Here is a 17,225-nt window from a genome sequence, read left to right as displayed (position 1 = left end):
GACACCCCAAGACTGGGTTGGGCCCGACTGTGGTTGCAGGGCAGGGGCCAGGAGGAATGTGGGCGCAGCCTGAGGCCTGAGGCTGGGGCCGAGGTTCCGCTGGCCCAGCGCCCAGCGCAGTTTCCTTGCTCCAGCCCGGTTTACTGGGCTCCTGTTGCCAGGCTTCGCTGCCTAGCACCTGGAAGCTAGGGCCATGGGTCCCAGAGCGGCTCGTGGCGCAGGAGACCTTAAAGTGGCCACTGAAGAGTCAAGTCTTTGTGGTGCGACCTGATAGGCACCATCACAACGCAAGGGGACCCGCTTCTGGAAGGATCTCAGCCACGCTCGCAGTTCCAGCGGGAAAGAGAAGCCTGATTTAACTTTCGAAGCGAGGGCAGAGTCCGGAGTGCGACGGCATTCTAAGGGCTTGTGGAGTGGGCGGGGTGCGCGGGCGGGCTCTAGGACCGTGGGGACGCAGCTCCGCCCCCTCTTCCGGCGGGCGGGGTTGCGGACCCGGGCCGGTCTCGGCCGCCAGTCGGCGCCGCCCGCAGCGGGGAAACGCGGCCCGAGCGAGGCGCGCGGGCTGTGGGGCCGCCGCGTGCCCGGCCCCGCTCGCCCGTGCCCGGCGCCCGCCCGCCATGCCCGGCTTCGACTACAAGTTCCTGGAGAAGCCCAAGCGGCGGCTGCTGTGCCCACTGTGCGGGAAACCCATGCGCGAGCCTGTGCAGGTGTCCACTTGCGGCCACCGCTTCTGCGACACCTGCCTGCAGGAGTTCCTCAGGTGCGACCCGGGGGCGGTGGGCCTCGGCCGGCGGTGCAGGGGGTGAGGGCAGTGCATGGGGACCGGCTCAGGCCGGAGACACGTCCCGCCTTTGTCTGCGAGGCCGCCCGGTGACCTCAGGAGTGCCCACCATGATGTCAAGGGGCGGCAGTGACGTCAGGGCCCTGGGGAGGACCTTACGCACCCAAGCGTAGGATCCTGGGTCCTACCTGCCCAGCTCCAGGTAGGAAAAATTGCCTCCCCACGCGCTGGCGAAGGGAGAGACGCCCTTCCTGACCCGTGGCCGGCCCTTCCCCCCCACCTGAGAGCCCAAGCGGCCACAGTCTTGAACTTTGAATCCTTTAGGGAAGGGAAGGACAAAGCCTCCCTCTCCCGCGCGGCACTCAAGCCTCTGGAGTTTTCACCTGTCCAACCTCTTCTTTTTGTCTCTGCCGTTGAGAGAGCGGCCGCTATTGTTCTCCCATTTCACAGAGATTCAAAAAGAAAGAAAAAAAAGGCTGCGATTTGCCCAGGGTCACACGTTTAAGTCTTAGCTGGGAATCCAGCCCAGGCTGCGTGTGGCCAAGCAGTAGAGTTTGGACTGTGACCTGCAGCTCTCCCCGCCACTTAAGTGGGAACCCTCCCTTGGGGTCTTGAGTACGATGGATGGCTGGTACACCAGCGACCGGGGTTGGTAATGAATGCCCCGTGCCCTCTCAGGATCCAGGTCCTGCCTTGCCGCCTCAGGCATCGGTCACATTTTCTGGGCACCCTGGGCGGTCTTGAGTCTCCTGCCACTGAAGGCTGCGTGTTGGATGGGAAATCGGGGAGCCCCGACGCCTGTGGAGGTCGTGCTCCAGAGCACAAGGAAGGCTGGGTCCGCCGCGGTCCCGCGAGGGGAACTGGCAGGGAAAGCAATGTGGGACTTCTACCTCAGTGCTTCGTGTCCCCACTGCCTTCCGAAGCTCTTGGCTGGCGGAAATCTCAGCAGGCCCTTTGTTTTTTGTTCCTAGCAGCCGCGGGCTCCTGCTCTCACATATGCTCCTGCTCAAGCTGCTGTGGTGCCCCCTCCTCCTTTCTCTTCTCCCTCCTCCCTCTGGCCCTCCTCCCTGCAATGTACACACTTAACTCCTCAACAGACACACGGGTCCATTGTCTTCTCAGCTCCCTTCCTGGCCCTCTGGTTTCCAGATGAGGCCAGCTGAGCCAGCCCCCTCCTCCAGTTGAACCCACCCTTACTGCCTTGGGGAAAGAGCCAGGAGGGGGTCTGTCAGGCCTTGTTCCCTCCTTCACCTCCTTCTCAGTCCCCTCGCGGCTGCTTCTGCCCCTCCTCCTCCCGGAAATCCCCTCTTCCTTTCCCACTGCCCCCTCCCCCCATCCTGTCTTCTCCCCTGGGCTTGGGCCTCCACTGCTCAGCCAGGAGCTGCCTCTGCCTTCTCCCCTCCCCCATGATCGAGTTGTGTTTAGTGGCTTCTGGAGGAAAAGAGGTGATTGAGCAGGCTCTGCGCCCCGCTATCACCCCTACCCTACAAGTTAGGTTGTCCATAGCCTTGGCCAAACCTTTTGTCTTGGCTGGGCCCCAAGCTGCAGAGTTAGCTGCTGCCTGAAGCCTAGGGACTTGCCTTAGTCCCCTTGCTGTCTTTAAAATCACTGGGTCAGCACATTCCAGAAGCAGCCAAGTGGACCCCCCTCCCCTTGGCCCACCCATCTTTCCTGACTCTTGCTGCAGCCGGCTATACTCCGGTGAGCCCTAAAGGGAATGCCTGCCCTATGGGTGCAGTCAAACCTCTTTAGTGCCTAGCGTGTTCTTTGCAGCAGGGACATGGCCGGTAATGTGGGACCAAGGGGAGGTGCTAGGATGGACTGGGCACCTGGGATATGGACTGCCCAGGCTCTGGAAAGTGCTTTTACAACAGGGCTGGCCTGTAGTTTCTGCTTCCGCCTTGAGGCCTGTCTGCCTGCCGCCTACCTGACTCAGTTCTGCCAGGAATGCCGTGCCTGGGGGCTTTCAGTCTTGCTGGGTGAGCTCTTGCCTTGCCTGGGCCGTGGCAGTCATGTGTGACAGGTCTTGTTTGGGTCATTTGGGGCATACTGGCAGGAAGAAGTGTGCCACCAGGCTCTATGGGTGTTAATGTCTGGGTGGAGATGGGAGAAGGGGGCCAGAACAGCTGGCAGGTGTTAGGGTCACCAAGTTTCAGGAGCTTTGCCTGTGGTTAAAGCCTCAGTTACCACAGACAGACATACTCAGGTGCTGCTTCACTAGGAAGCTTCTAATTGGATTTTTGCTCCCTGCCCCCTCTATCTTCTGAATAGGGACATTCTAACCCTTCTCAGAGGCAAGTGGTGAGGGCTGGGTGGGAGTGTGAGGAATAGGTGGGAGGTGACACAGGGCCAGGGGCCTTCCTATTCCTTTCTACTCCTTTAGGAGACACACCCTCAAAGAGGAGAAGGGATAGCGTGAAGTGGCCTCAAGATGACCTGGCACGGTCATGGAGGCTGGGTAGCTCTGGCACTTAACCCAAGCCCATGCCTGTATACCCTTCCATCAGCTTTCAGAATAGCCAATGAAAACCATTCTGGGGGAAGCGGGTGGCAGGCTGCCTGTTTCTTTCAAGTCCAGCTGCTGTTCTGGGGGGAGGGGATACCAGCTGCCACCTGTTGGGAAAGTGTTGCCCAAGGCAGCTCTGTCTGCACTGGACCTAGAATACCACTTGTCTGGTATCCTCGAAAAGTGGGTCCCTTCTGACTTTTGCTTGTCCTTCTGTCTCAGCAATGGCAGGCAAGGGAGGGAAGCTACCCTAGCTGAGGGGGTGAGGCCCAGGGCTTGAGGAGCCTTGACCCTGCCTTCTTCCCTTTCAGTGAAGGAGTCTTCAAATGCCCTGAAGACCAGCTTCCTCTGGACTATGCCAAGGTGAGTCCATACTGCTAGATTGGAAGCCCAGGTACATAGTATATGGGCTGATGCCCTTGTCGGGGACTGGAGCTCTTGCCAGCCAGTAGGCACAGGGCCAGTGTCAACCCAAGCCTCATGATCTTGTGCCCCCACAAAGGTAGCCTGTTCTTTCCCACCAGGCCAGTTTGCAAACGAAGGCTGTGTTTGCCCTGGAGGTGGGGGTGGGGGCAGGCACAATGCCCAGCCTGTAGGGGTGCACAGAGCTGCTCTGTGCCCATAAAAACTGCTCCCTCTTTTTCCTATGGCTAGGGGCCAGGACCCCTCCAGTAAGAGGAAGGAAGCAAAAGGGGGGTTACCTTGCGACTGAGCTGGCTGATGGCCTGCTTCCTTGAAGGGAGCTTGTTCCTATGCAGCCATGTTGGGGGAGGGCTCTAGGTTCCAAGTCAGACTAGATACTGTTTATTATGTCCTTCATCCTAGGGCACAGAGACATAGTCTAAGAGGCCTTTGCTCAAGAAGCTATTACTGGGGCTGGAGAGAGCACCAACTGCTCTTCCAGAGGTCCTGAGTTCAATTCCCAGCAACCACATGGTGACTCACAGCCATCTATAATGGGAACTGATGCCCTCTTTTGGTGTGTGTGAAGAGAGTAACAATGTACTCACAATAAATAAATACATGTTTAAAAAAGTTATTACTGGCTGACAGGCACAGCCAGCTCAGTTGAGAGTTGGAGTGGTCAGCAACTGTAGCAGGCTCTGATGGATCCTGGCTGCACCTTTCTCTGCCCACAGATCTACCCGGACCCAGAGCTGGAGGTGCAGGTGTTAGGCTTGGCTATACGCTGCATCCACAGTGAGGAGGGCTGCCGCTGGAGCGGGCCACTTCGTCACCTACAGGTGAGGCTCAGGTGGGCAGCGAGGACTAACCCTTATTGGCAGATACTGATTGTCGTCTGTCCCATCAGGGCCACTTGAACACTTGCAGCTTCAATGTAGTCCCCTGCCCGAATCGCTGCCCGGCCAAGCTGAGCCGGCGCGACCTGCCCGCCCACCTGCAGCACGACTGCCCTAAGCGCCGCCTCAAGTGTGAATTCTGTGGTTGTGACTTCAGTGGGGAGGCCTACGAGGTAGATGGACCCCGGCTGACAGTGGAGGGAGGGTGAGGCAACCGGGCACCCAGGCATCCCATCCCCTAACTTATCCCCCTGTGGTGATTTCAGAGTCACGAGGGTGTGTGCCCCCAAGAGAGTGTGTACTGTGAGAACAAGTGTGGTGCCCGCATGATGAGGCGACTGTTGGCCCAGCACGCCACTTCTGAGTGCCCCAAGCGCACCCAGCCCTGTGCCTACTGTACCAAGGAGTTTGTTTATGACACCATCCAGGTGAGGCCCTTGCTGACCTGTAGGTGATGCGACTGGGTACCAAGTAGTCAGGATACTGACGACTCTGCTTCTGTCTCTTGTCCTAGAGCCACCAGTACCAGTGCCCACGCCTGCCTGTTCCCTGCCCCAACCAGTGTGGAGTGGGCACTGTGGCCCGGGAGGACCTGCCCACCCATCTGAAGGATAGCTGCAGCACTGCCTTCGTGCTCTGCCCTTTCAAAGAGTCTGGCTGCAAGCACAGGGTGAGATGCCCTTCTTTCTCAGTCCCTTTAGCCCTTGAGGTCCTAGACAGAGCATCAGTTTGCTGGCACAGTTGAGGCTTGATGGGCTAGTCAACTCCTGCTTATTCCCAGCACGCTCTGCCACCGTCCTGTTCCTGTGGAACTGGGCGCCTGCTTCCCCTACCTGCTTCTCCTCTCCCTCGGATCTTCCTCTTTTGGTAACTTTTTCCTTCTCCCATGGCCTTGGGTTTTGCCAACAGTGCCCTAAGCTGGCAATGGGACGTCATGTGGAGGAAAGTGTAAAGCCACATCTGGCTATGATGTGCGCCCTGGTGAGCCGGCAGCGGCAAGAGCTGCAGGAGCTGCGCAGAGAGCTGGAGGAGCTATCTGTGGGTAGTGATGGAGTGCTCATCTGGAAGATCGGCAGCTATGGGCGTCGCCTACAGGAGGCCAAGGCCAAGCCTAACCTGGAGTGCTTCAGCCCAGCCTTCTATACACATAAGTACGGTTACAAGCTGCAGGTGTCTGCGTTCCTTAACGGCAATGGCAGTGGGGAGGGTACGCATCTCTCCATCTACATCCGTGTGCTGCCAGGCGCCTTTGACAATCTCCTCGAGTGGCCTTTTGCACGACGGGTCACCTTCTCCCTGCTGGATCAGAGTGACCCAGGTTTGGCTAAGCCACAGCATGTCACGGAGACCTTCCACCCTGATCCAAACTGGAAGAACTTCCAGAAGCCTGGCACTTGGCGAGGTTCCCTGGATGAGAGTTCTCTGGGCTTTGGCTACCCCAAATTCATTTCCCACCAGGACATCCGAAAACGAAATTACGTGCGGGATGATGCAGTTTTCATCCGTGCCTCTGTCGAACTGCCCCGGAAGATCCTCAGCTGAGAGTAGATAGAGCCTTTTGGCTTCAAGTGGGAAGGGAGGTGGGACAGGATCTCAGGCACTGGCTGGAACTGGATTGGGGGCCGGACCTCCTTTCAGCTTCTTTTGCCTAGGTTGTTAGCCCATTCTCCCTACCACCACCACCACCACCCCTACCCCTCAGGTGCCTCCAATTGGTGCTTCAGCCCTGGCCCCTGGGGGGAGCAGGTCTCGGGGTTATCAAGGGCTGGAAATGTGATCCCAGGGCCTGTCTCCCCTCCTGGGCAGGGCGGACATGCCTTGGTGCCAGCCACGTTCTACCTGGACTGAGGTGCCTGCTCAGGTGCTATATCCCAAGAGCCATAGTGGGGGTGGGAGGTATTGGCAACGGGAGGGGTAGGTATAAGAATCTGCCTTGAGATTACCTTCTCTTTCCATTCACCCAGTGGCGCCCTCTCTGGTTATTTATTTCTCTAGTGCTAGGAGGGCACAGCAGGGGAACTCTGATTTTTAATAAATCCTGAATTGTATTTATTAACTTGATTCCAGCTTGTCTCCTCCAAGTAGGTAGGGCTCTGGGAGGCTGGGCCCAACAGGAGGGGAGGGGTTGAATGCTGCTTGCAGCTGTACATCTCTGGTGGACGATGTGGGAATTGCAGGAAACTTTGTGGGAGCATCACCTGCCCTCTGGTGGTTCAATAGATAGGTGCAGGAAGGAAGCACTTAAGCTGGCATCCCCAGTCAGTACCTCACCAAAGACAAGTGCTCTGCTTGGGCAGGTCTCTCTCTGTCAGGAATTACCATGTGCATATATGTGTGTAGGCCAAAGATCGACATCAGGTGCCTTCCCCAGTTACACTCCCACCTTTTTTGAGACAGATCAAAAAATCCTGGAGTTTGCTGATTCCACAAGACTAGATGGCCCGTGAGCTCCAATGATCTTCCTTTGCTGATCCAGCAGCCTGGGGTTACAGGTGTGCATTAACATATCCAGTGTTTCACTCTGAGGCCATCTCTACAGCCCGAGGGTTTGTGGCCAAGAGTCAAGTGAAGTAAGAGTTAATGAGGCTGCATGTGCCTGAGAGATTAAGGACTGACTGACTGTTAGTCTGTACTCCAGGAGGAAAAGGGGCATTTAAGATGTACAAAGCACTTAAGATTTTCTCACTTGTGATTTCATTTGCTTTTTGTGCAGTGATGAATGGTTGCCTCTGACTGCATAAGTTTCACCAGTCAACTAAGAATAGAAACAAATTGACTCCTTCAGTTAGTTTGGGGCAGGACCTGGATTTCTTTGGGTTTCCCCCCCACCTGGTGCGTGCCAGATTTGACTACATGCTCAAACCCTGAATTCTTCACCAATAGGCATATAGTTCCCACTAATTTTGGCAATAAATGTAGGCTTGCTTTTGGCAAGTTTCTTAAATTGTGGGGTTAACTACACTTATTAATGGTAAAATGAATTCTGTTCAACTAGTGGTCTTGGAAAGTAATCATGACAGGAGCTCATTAATGTCCAGTGTCTTTCTCTTATGGCCCAGCACTGGGAAGGAAGGAGAGTGGAAAGGAAGGTGTGCTGTGTGGAGGCAAGTGAAGAGTCTTAAGGGAAAGAGGTCACTAGGTCAGCTGCTTAGCTCACATTAGCCTGGTATTCTCACTATCCATCCAACATCATGGGACCTTAGCTGAGAAAGCCAAAATGATTCCCCACCATACAAAGCAATATGGTAGACACATCCTGGAAAGGAGCGTAGAAAGCCTTTTGCAGATATGCTGCTGCCAGGGAATGGGTCGATTTCTTACGGATTTCTGATACTGGACAGCTTGGATTGAAGCTGGCCTGTCTTGGCTGAGTGTAACACCTTGCAATTAAGCTCTGTTGGCCCAGTGGTCTGGGCTTGTTCCTCATTCCAGCTCTAGTCAGCAGTGTAGAGTTCAGGGCACACAGAGCATGGAGTGGACGGAGTACTCGGCTCTGTCCAGTGGTGCTGCAGACAGCGGGGCTCATCTCCCTGACCTCGAGGACACTGATGGCTACATGTGCAGAGTGCTTGCTTAGACATAAGGGGAGGTAGCAGAGCACTTTGAAAGGGGCATGGACAAGTGAAGGAAGGGGGCTTTGAACCCCAAGTATCCTCCCACCTGACTAGCTGAACATCTGGCTTTCCCTGATCCCCTCCACCTCCGCCACCCCCCCCTCCATTCCCATCAAAGAATCCTAACATTCCACTTAGGAACAGTGTACACTATCCTGAGGGGGTGAGGCAGCACCTGTTACTACCTCTGTCAGAAGTCATTCCCCTGCTACAGGTGGGAAGGAAGCTTATATTTGTTGGAGGACTTAATGCCAATTTCCAGCTGGGCCCTAACTAGGGCTTGACTGAACTGCACATAACCCTATAACCAATCCCAGCCTGGGAAATAAATTGGGGAGTGTTTGAGGGGTGAACAGGAAAGTGCCACCACCAAAGATTCTCCCTTTCACTAAGTGAAACATTACACAAATTGTCCAAAAAGATCCCCTAAACACCTCAAGCATTCATTCACATTAAACGAATAGGACAAGGTCAAAAAAGATGAGGTTTTTTGTTTTACTGCTTTATAATAATCTTAAAAAAAAATCCACCATGCCCATAAACCACCACAGGTGAGGTGAAGAGATGGAGACCAGGTGCTGCAGTATGTGGAGAGTTGGGGAGTCCAGGCTTTCCTTTGGGGTGGCATGGAATTTTGGAGGCAAGGAATGTAGAGATGAGGCCCTGGTTTGGACCCTTATTGCTGGTTGGGGATTGGCTGGGGTGGGGGCAATCAGAACAGAAAACATCTTACACCAAAATTGGGGGCAGTCATTTGTAGGGCAAGGGAGTCACAGTACACTTTCCATGCAGACTAGATGGGGTGAGGTGTGAAAGCCCCCACGTTGGTGTTTGGTCCTGTTTCCTACAGTGGCAGCCCCTTATCAGGGAGAATTTGGGGTTACAAGGTCAGGTTGGAGGTCAAAGGAGAAAGTGGAACTCTTTAAATAAGTGGCTAGTGGAGGGGCCCTGGGTGAGGTGGCCAACACCTTGGAGGAGGCATTGCACCGGAAGTGGAGGGGCTTGGGGACGGACAGTAATACCAGTGTTCGGACAGCAAGGAAACAATAAATTAGGACTTCATGTTGCTATCATTTGGCATAACACACTCAGGCATTTTTCCTTTTTTTTCCTTCTTTTAAATATAAGGCAACGTGCCAACACATAATTTAAAAACTGGTCTTCAGTCACATTGCTTCAGATCACTACAGAATTTCTGGCTAAGGAACAGTGAGAATAAACTCCAAACCTTCAGTTATCAGCTCATATTCCCCAAAGAGGAAAGGCGAGGGCTTATTACTATTACTTTCAAAGCCCAACTGTGCAACAGAAGACAGGTGCAAAAATTTACAACAAAACGGTCTAACGTTACAGAGAAGTGTTGGATTTCTAGACACTAACTGTCACTTGGGAATGAGACACATCGGTCCTGGAACAGGTGGAAGGTGCTCTTGAATGGGTGAGGGGCAAGAGGGGCCATTCCCAATGGCAGCCCCTCTGCAGCGGTCAGAACCACGCACATTTGGTGGAGGAGGAATTGAAAGGGCTTAAGGCTTTGTGTTTTCCTTTTGTTCTTCATTAAACTGAAGGGCTGCAAAACTCTGAGGGTGACTGTACTGTGGGGCACTCATACACAATGCTCCTCAAACCCACTCATTCATACAGAAACATGGCATTAAAACTTACAGTGTGGACCAACAATTCTTAGCCAGTGTAGAGAACCAAATGCATTTTTAAACTTTTTTTCAAACTTTTTTGGTGTTTTTAATTCCAAACTCTAATGTGATCATCCTTTACCTATAACTAATTCTTCAAGTAAGGTAGTTTTTGTTTTGTTTTTCTTAAGAGGGAGGGGAGGCAGGGATGAGGACAGTAGTTGAGTTTGGAGAGAGGCAACGGTGACGGGAGGCCCTGGGAGTGCCAGATGGCCACTGCATTTCTCTGGAAGCAGTCGAGAACCAAGATGCCAATGCAATGGTTTTCTCTGAGTTGCAAGGCTTTGGCAAGGACGAGTGCAGTGGCTTGGGAGCAACAGAGATGAAACACCAAGCCTTGAGGGGTGGGAGCAGCTGGGAGATGGGGGATTGTGTTTATTTTGATTTGACATCTTTGGGGGAATAAGGAATTAGCTTCCAGAGCACTTAGAAAGTCTGGTTTCTTAGTCCCAGACCAAGAAGCCTAACTTAAGGGCGTAGGCCACTCCCCTCAGTCATAACTCGGTCCCAAAAGACATAGAAGTTCTGCAAAAGATGGCAAGGGTCAGAAGTGGTCAGGGTGGAGACTGCCTGACAGGCAGATGCTGAGAAGACAGGGTTAGGTTCTAATAGAAAACCAAGAGTTGCTTGAGGGAAAGATAAAGGACCTTCTTCTGCCCCCAAATTGACCCGGCCAAGTTCCCTTCCTTAGACATCTCAGGATGATCACACTGGAGCAGTGAAGCTTTGAAACTATCCAGTTACTTAAAAGTAAGACTAAACCTAGAAGGGCAATGTGTGATGTTGCCTGAGGAGAGCGTCACGGCTCCCTATCTGTACCCTGGGTGCTGAATATGAAGACTTCGACTATCTGTGGGCTCCGGGGCTCGGGCACCAGGAGCTCGGTGGGCCTTGCTCAGCATGGCCAGGCTCTGTTCTCGGAAGCAGGCCTGCTGGAAATCCCCACTCAGGTAATCCACCGTCTGCATCAGGCTGTTCTGGCTTGCCACTGGACCACCCCCAGTCCCTGCTCGGTAGTGGGCCCCAGGAGCTGCCCCACAGTCGAGGGGTGCACCTGTGGGCTGCCCACCATGGAACGGCATGGCGAGGTCCTGAGACCCCGAGCTGTCGCTATTGGGAGTTGGTAGAATGTTGTTCCACAGGGGTTGGAAGTAGTGACCATTGGGGTAGGCCAGTGGGGCTGGTAGGCCGTTGACTGGTGGGGATGGGGTTGGCTTCTCCAGGGGTGGCTTCAGATGGAAGGACTGTGCCAGGCAGAGTTCCTGCGGGTAGGCAGGGGCCTTGCCCACAAAACCAGGCCCTGCCAACTCACGTCCTGCTGTATGTTTGCCTGTCAGGCCAGGGGCTGGTGTCCCTCCGGCCTCGCTGCACATCTGTTGTAGGTGGGCCAGCTGGTGCTGGTTCCAGGTAACTGGCTTGAGGTCGCTAGGGTAGCCAGTGGGGGCTCGAGAGATGCCTGTGGGCAGGTTGACAGGACCTGCAGCAGGCAGAGCGGCTGTGGCCGCATGGGTGTGCTCCATGGGATTGACCACACATGAAGGCATTGGTGTGGGGACACTGTGGGTCGACACCCGGGTGCTTGCATTGATGAGCAGACTGCGACTAATAGGGCTGGGATTGGCGATCTGGCCCTCACACACTGAGGTAGTGCTGATGCCTGCCCTCGTCTGGCAAAACTGGTTGATCTGGTGCACGATGCTGCTCAGGTCCGGGGGCTGGCTGTGCTGCAGGGTGGCCGCCATTGAAAGGGGGATAGTTGAGGTAGACACGGTCACATTCGGGGGTGCATCTGAGTCTGGCATCTTCCGGCCTCCATGCAGCAAAGGATTAGGGGGGTGCTGGAGACCCTGGTGAGTCAGGGCCTGAGGGTGGACTAAGCCCTGGGTTTGGGCCATCGGCTGAGGGTGGCCCAGGCCCTGAGGCTGCTGGAGGCTCTGAGGGTGAGACAGTGCCTGTGGTGGTGGTATACCCTGAGGGTGTTGCAGTGTCTGGGGAGGGGCATGGGCCAGGGTCTGTGCATGCTGCAGGGCCTGCTGGCGGGCCAGAGCCTGGGCCTGTGGGTGGGCTAAAGTGCTGGGTGCCACAGTAGCATAGGGTGCCACTGGGGGGTTCATGATGGCCTCAGGGAGTACCCGAGCTCGGGTGCCGTCAAAGTCCTTGAGTATGCTTTTGGCTGGCACTTTGACAATGGCAAGCAGGCCTGCCTTGGTGGCAGCCTGAGTCGGGTAGGGGCTGTAGCGCTGGGCTGATGTGTCGAGGCCGTTCACAGTACGACGAACGTGTTTCCGCTGGGGAACCTTCACACTGTTGGGGAAGATTTTTATAGTCAGTGGGTTGTTTGCGACCTTCTTAGCATACGCGTCCAATTCGGCTGGGGTGGGATAGTGAGCAGTTCTCATTTTCTGTGTAGTGTCCCCTAGAGAGAGAAAGAGAGAAAGAGAGAGAGAGGGAAGGAGAGCAGAGAGGAGGGGAGCTCATCAGTGCCAAGCCAACCAGCCTTTCTAGAATCCCCTGCTGAAGCCATGGGGAGGAAGAGGGTGTCATCTATAGCTTTTACTCTAGATAAAGAAAGCCACCGTCCCCACAATCACAAGCATAGCTGACACTGGGTACGCACACTAGGCCAGGCCTGGGACTGTGGGACAGGCTACCTCAGTGACCCTCATTACTACTGCAGGAGGCAGGCCTACTGGGAGCCTGTTTGAGAGGTCTGTACGGATCAGGGTGGAAACCTAACTTTCCAAGTCTTTCAAGCTTGGAAATCTAGAGTGCAGCCAGTTCTCATGGACACCACCAAGAGTTCTTCAGCATGAGGCTCCAAGTTCCTACCCGCTGGAGCAGTGCGGGGTTAAAAGCCTTAAGCAGAGCTGCCTGTCAGTGTCCTCCTCAGTCATTCATTCATGACACTGGTAAAGGGGGACATTCTTATCCCCACACTTCAGTCTGCAGTGGCGAGTAAGGCAGCTGGGGTGCCATGGCAAGGGGTGGACAGGCCCATCTGGCACAGAGAACAAGATGCTTTCTCAGCAAAGGAGGAGGAAGCTGCCAAAGTCCCACTCACAAGTTCACTTCTGTTTACAGTTTACTGAGGGCTTAACTGGTTGAAGATCAAAAGGCTTTATTTATTTGCCTGTGTAGAGGACAACAGGGAGGGACTGTGAAGATTCAGACCATCTCTAAGTCCTAGGTGCCAAACACAATCTGTATTTGGTCCATGGCAACTGTCACTTTCCCAAAAGGAGAAGGAAAGATGTGCCTTCCTTTGGAGACTACAGGAATACCCACTCAATGTGTGGCATTAATGTTGTCTCCTTGTTCTCATCTCCAGGGCGCCTCCCATCAGGGGACTCCAGCGGATGCTGGGTTTCCAATCCAAAAGAAAAATTTTCCACAATAAGAGCTCTTTAAGGATGCCAGGCTCCCTCCTACAAGGGATCTCCGCAGTTTTCCTCTCTCAGAGAAGGGGTCTACCCTGAGCACACACAAGAAGGACTTAATGAACACTTGCTGAATGGTAAGTGCACACTGCCCAAAGCAGAGGAAAACGGCTTGGCACAGAGCCTGGGCTCAGCTGGCTGACTCCCTCCCTGCTTCCTCCCTTGGCAGAAAGAAGCCAGGAAAGACCAAGGGCTCATCTGTTGAGGGCCCAGCTGGCAGCTCTGCTTGGCCTTGGCCCAAAGGAGACTCCATTCAGAGTCATGTCACTGGGCATCAACTGGAGCAGAAGCAGACTTAGGGGGAGCATGTCAGAAGAACTGGGGGGAAGTTGCTGTTCTCTGAAGCAGGAGAGACAAAGTTCAAGTCTAGGAGAAACAAGTATGTGGTTGCATGCTCAAAAGGCAGACCGAGCTGAGGATGTACCCGGCTGCGTCTTCGTCTTATCAGCCGAAAACGCTGTCTAATTTATCTTGACATCAACCACCAACTCCGTTAGAAGAGAAAGTTCCCAGAAACCCTCTGAACAGCACAACTTGAAAACCCACCCAATCATATATTTTGCTACTGTTGCTAATGTGAGCAGCAGCAGGGAAAGAGGCAGGGCTCTGTGACATCACTGACAGAGGCCTGGAGAATTCCCTCTCTTTTTTACAGATCTCTACTCAGGCAAACCTGGGACTCCTGATTTCACCACAGAAGAGAATTTCAGGACATGTGAGTGTGACGCAAGTTATCAGGTTAATTTAAAAAAACCACAATAGATTTTAAGAATAAGGGTTGCAGAGGGGGAAAGGCATCCAGGAAAGATAGGAAGCAGCTGAGCCTAAGAATGGGCTTTTCAGAGGCAAGCTCTCCCCAGGCACACTTAGAATGGGCACAGACACACCATCCTAAGCCACATTATTTACAATGTGTAATTCACTACAAGGTTCAAAGGTTGAAGAGTTTTGTTTTTATTTATAAATGTAAAAGAAATTTTTTAAAATATCATTTTGACCAGTAGTGGTGCATGCTTTTAATCCCATCACTCAGGGAGCAGAGGCAGGTGGATTACTTTGAGTTTGAGGCCAGCCTGGTCTACAAAGAAAGTTGTCAGCCAGGACTACACAGGGATTAGTAAAAAAAAAAAAAAGGTAAAAATGTGTTTAATGTATGAGTGTTTTGCCACCCTGTCTGTAAGTGCCTCTGGAGGCCAGAAGAGGGCACTGAATTCCCTGAGCTGGAATATGGACTACTGTGGGCCACCACCTTTGTGCGGGGATTTGAACCCAGGACTTCTGGAAGAACAGTCAGTGCTCTTAACTGCTGAGCCATCTCTCTAGCTCCACGAATTTATGTAAGCTGGTTTTTCTTTTGTTTTGTAAGAATGTCTTTGTGTGGGGTTGGGGATTTAGCTCAGTGGTAGAGCGCTTGCCTAGGAAGCGCAAGGCCCTGGGTTCGGTCCCCAGCTCCGAAAAAAAGACCAAAAAAAAAAAAAAATAAGAATGTCTTTGTGTAAATAAAGATGTAAGGTAGTTTTTGAGTACTTTTTGCATCTGAGAGAATAAAAACCCGTCTTTAGGAAAATGTACGGTGCCTCACTAGGCAGTCTGAGTGGACTCAGGAAAGACAGAACAAGCTCTTCTGGGTAAACAGGCTCTTTCCCTCCCCGTTTTTAGTCACATTTTCTATCACTCTATTCTACCTCATCAAACCTTACAGAGGAGGCAGGCAGACCGAGTTCTACGCCAGCATGGTCTGCACAGAGAGTTCCAGGACTAAATCAAGACCCTGTCTGAAAAAAAACAAACAAAAATCCCAACAGCTAACACAGAGTTCCTCCATTTCCCTTTAATTGCCTATTACTGTTTATCTGGTGTGTCTGACTGTATGTGAGTGGTATGGCTGTCAGAGCTCAATTCTGTGAAACTGGTTCTCTCCTTCCATCTCTATGTGGGTTCTGGGGGTTGAGCCCAGGTAGCTAAGCTTGTGTGGCAAGCACTTTACCTACACAGCCATGTTACCAGTGCCCTACCCCCTTATTTTTTGGAGGCAAGACCTCATCGGGTGGCAGGGCTGTCCTTGAAATTGTAGAGCTCCTCCTGTTAGAATTCTAGGTGGAAGCCACTGTGTTCAATTCCCCACTGGATCCAACTCTGGACAAACCCACACTCTGTGTTTCTGTTTCATGTATGTCTCTCTCCTCTTAACATTCACACTTACATCTAATATAAAGTCTTCATGGGTCTAGGGCTATGCTTGGTTAATAAAGTTCTGGTTTGGATCCTCCAAAATGCATTGACTGGGATCCCAGAGCATGGAAGACAGGAGCAAAAAGAATCAGAAATTCAAAGTCACCCTCAACTACAAAAAGCTATGTGTAGTCTAAACTCAACCTGTAGACCAGGTTGGCCTCAAATGCAGAGATCCACTGCTTGGAATAAAGGCATGTGCCACTCAGCTATGACACTCTAAATGAATGAATCAGCTGGAACCTGTGTGCATGTGTGTTTGAGTGTGTGCATGCGTGTATGTTCATGTGTATTTGTGGGAGTGCATGTGTGCGTGTGTGCATGTGTGCATGTGTGTTTCATATATGCTTCCCTGGAGGCCAAATGACACCAGCCACCTTCAATAATCACTCCTCTACTTTATTTTCCCTCGTTGTAAAAGAAAAAAAATCACTGAAAATAACGTTGAGAATTTTGTATAATTACTTTGATCAAATTCATCCTTTCCCCCACAGATCCAACAGGGTCTGGAGCTCACTGACACTGACTCCAAAAGACTAGCTAGCCAGTAAGCCTCCTAGATCCTCGTCTCTGCCTGGCTGAGCCCAGGTTTCCCTGGGTCCTGGGGAGCCAGATCTAGGCCTCCTGGTGCAAATGAGCCATCCTCTCAGCTCTTTTTTTTTTTTTGGGGGGTTCTTTTTTTCGGAGCTGGGGACCGAACCCAGGGCCTTGCGCTTCCTAGGCAAGCGCTCTACCACTGAGCTAAATCCCCAACCCCCCTCTCAGCTCTTAAAACCTACCTTATCAACCTCTAACTTTACCTCATGCTAACTAACTAGTCCTGAGATTTTTTTCTGTTGCTTTGCAACTTAATTAAAGAAAAAAAAAGCCCTCTTTTGGTGTGTCTGAAGACAGTGACAGTGTATTCATATACAGTAAATAAAGAAATCTTTAAAAAAAAGGGGGGGGGGCACTCAGGAAGCAGAGGCAAGAGATTCCCTGAGTTCAAGGCCAGCCTGGTCTACAGAGCTAGTTCCAGGACAGCCAGTGCTACACAGAAAAACTCTGTCTTAAAAAAATAAAACAGGGGTTGGGGATTTAGCTCAGTGGTAGAGCGCTTGCCTAGCAAGCACAAGGCCCTGGGTTCGGTCCCCAGCTCCGAAAAAAAAAGAAAAAGAAAAAAAAAAAAAGGAAAAAAAAAAAGAAAACAAACAAAAGAAAAACCCTAAGAGGAAGGGAGAGAGGGATGGAGGGAGGGAGGGAAGAAAGAAAGGGGAGGATTGACAGACAGACAGACAGGCAGGCAGGCAGGCAGGCAGGCAGGCAGGCAGGCAGGCAGGCAGGCAGGCAGTGAGTCCCAGGTTCTAACTGGCTGGGTTGTGAGTATTTCATATCTATAATACCAGTTGGAAGGCAGAAACAGAAAAACGGCCTTGAGTTCTAGGCTAGCCTGGGCTAGAGTGAGATCCAACCTTAAAAACTCAAGACAAAGAAACAGTCTGTCTTAGCCTGGGTACCCATCAGGCTACTACAGCAGTTGCAGTGTTGCTGAGACTAGCACGGTGCCTGACCTGGAAGAAACACTGCACATCTGATGAGGGCTTAGTGCAGGGCTAACTGTAAGGAAGTGTAGGACTCAGCTGAGCAACAGAAACTGAAAGTGCTGGGTTTTATTTAGTTC

General features: G+C 52.6%; 2 protein-coding genes across 3 annotated transcripts in view; one reads left to right on the top strand and one right to left on the bottom strand.

The window, feature by feature from the left end:
• Window positions 1-538: 538 nt before the first annotated feature.
• On the top strand, window positions 539-6,644 carry Traf4 (Tnf receptor associated factor 4). Its single transcript, NM_001107017.2, has 7 exons — window positions 539-760; window positions 3,599-3,650; window positions 4,427-4,531; window positions 4,600-4,761; window positions 4,855-5,016; window positions 5,103-5,258; window positions 5,498-6,644. The coding sequence occupies exons 1-7, from the start codon at window positions 618-620 to the stop codon at window positions 6,128-6,130; spliced, it is 1,413 nt and encodes a 470-aa protein (NP_001100487.1). The 5' UTR covers window positions 539-617; the 3' UTR covers window positions 6,131-6,644.
• A 1,828-nt stretch (window positions 6,645-8,472) lies between these two features.
• Window positions 8,473-17,225, bottom strand: part of Fam222b (family with sequence similarity 222, member B) — a 65,772-nt gene continuing 57,019 nt past the window's right edge. Inside the window, exon 3 of one of the 2 annotated variants that reach the window (NM_001109038.1) lies at window positions 8,473-12,312. In NM_001109038.1, the coding sequence (NP_001102508.1) occupies window positions 10,706-12,312 (1,607 nt within the window). In that variant the 3' untranslated portion in view covers window positions 8,473-10,705. The remainder of the gene's footprint in view (window positions 12,313-17,225) is intronic. The other variant, XM_006246944.3, reaches the window with a different exon arrangement.

Source organism: Rattus norvegicus, chromosome 10 (genome assembly GCF_036323735.1).
Source record: "Rattus norvegicus strain BN/NHsdMcwi chromosome 10, GRCr8, whole genome shotgun sequence".
NCBI classification, from domain to species: domain Eukaryota; kingdom Metazoa; phylum Chordata; class Mammalia; order Rodentia; family Muridae; genus Rattus; species Rattus norvegicus.
This window is presented reverse-complemented; position numbering and strand designations above follow the sequence as displayed.

Excerpts from the sequence above, each read along its gene's own strand:
- Traf4 (NM_001107017.2), top strand. The coding sequence starts at position 618 with ATGCCCGGCTTCGACTACAAGTTCCTGGAGAAGCCCAAGCGGCGGCTG. Across the intron at positions 4,532-4,599 it reads GGCCACTTCGTCACCTACAG|GGCCACTTGAACACTTGCAG; the intron begins GTGAGGCTCAGG and ends CTGTCCCATCAG. Across the intron at positions 5,017-5,102 it reads TTGTTTATGACACCATCCAG|AGCCACCAGTACCAGTGCCC; the intron begins GTGAGGCCCTTG and ends CTCTTGTCCTAG.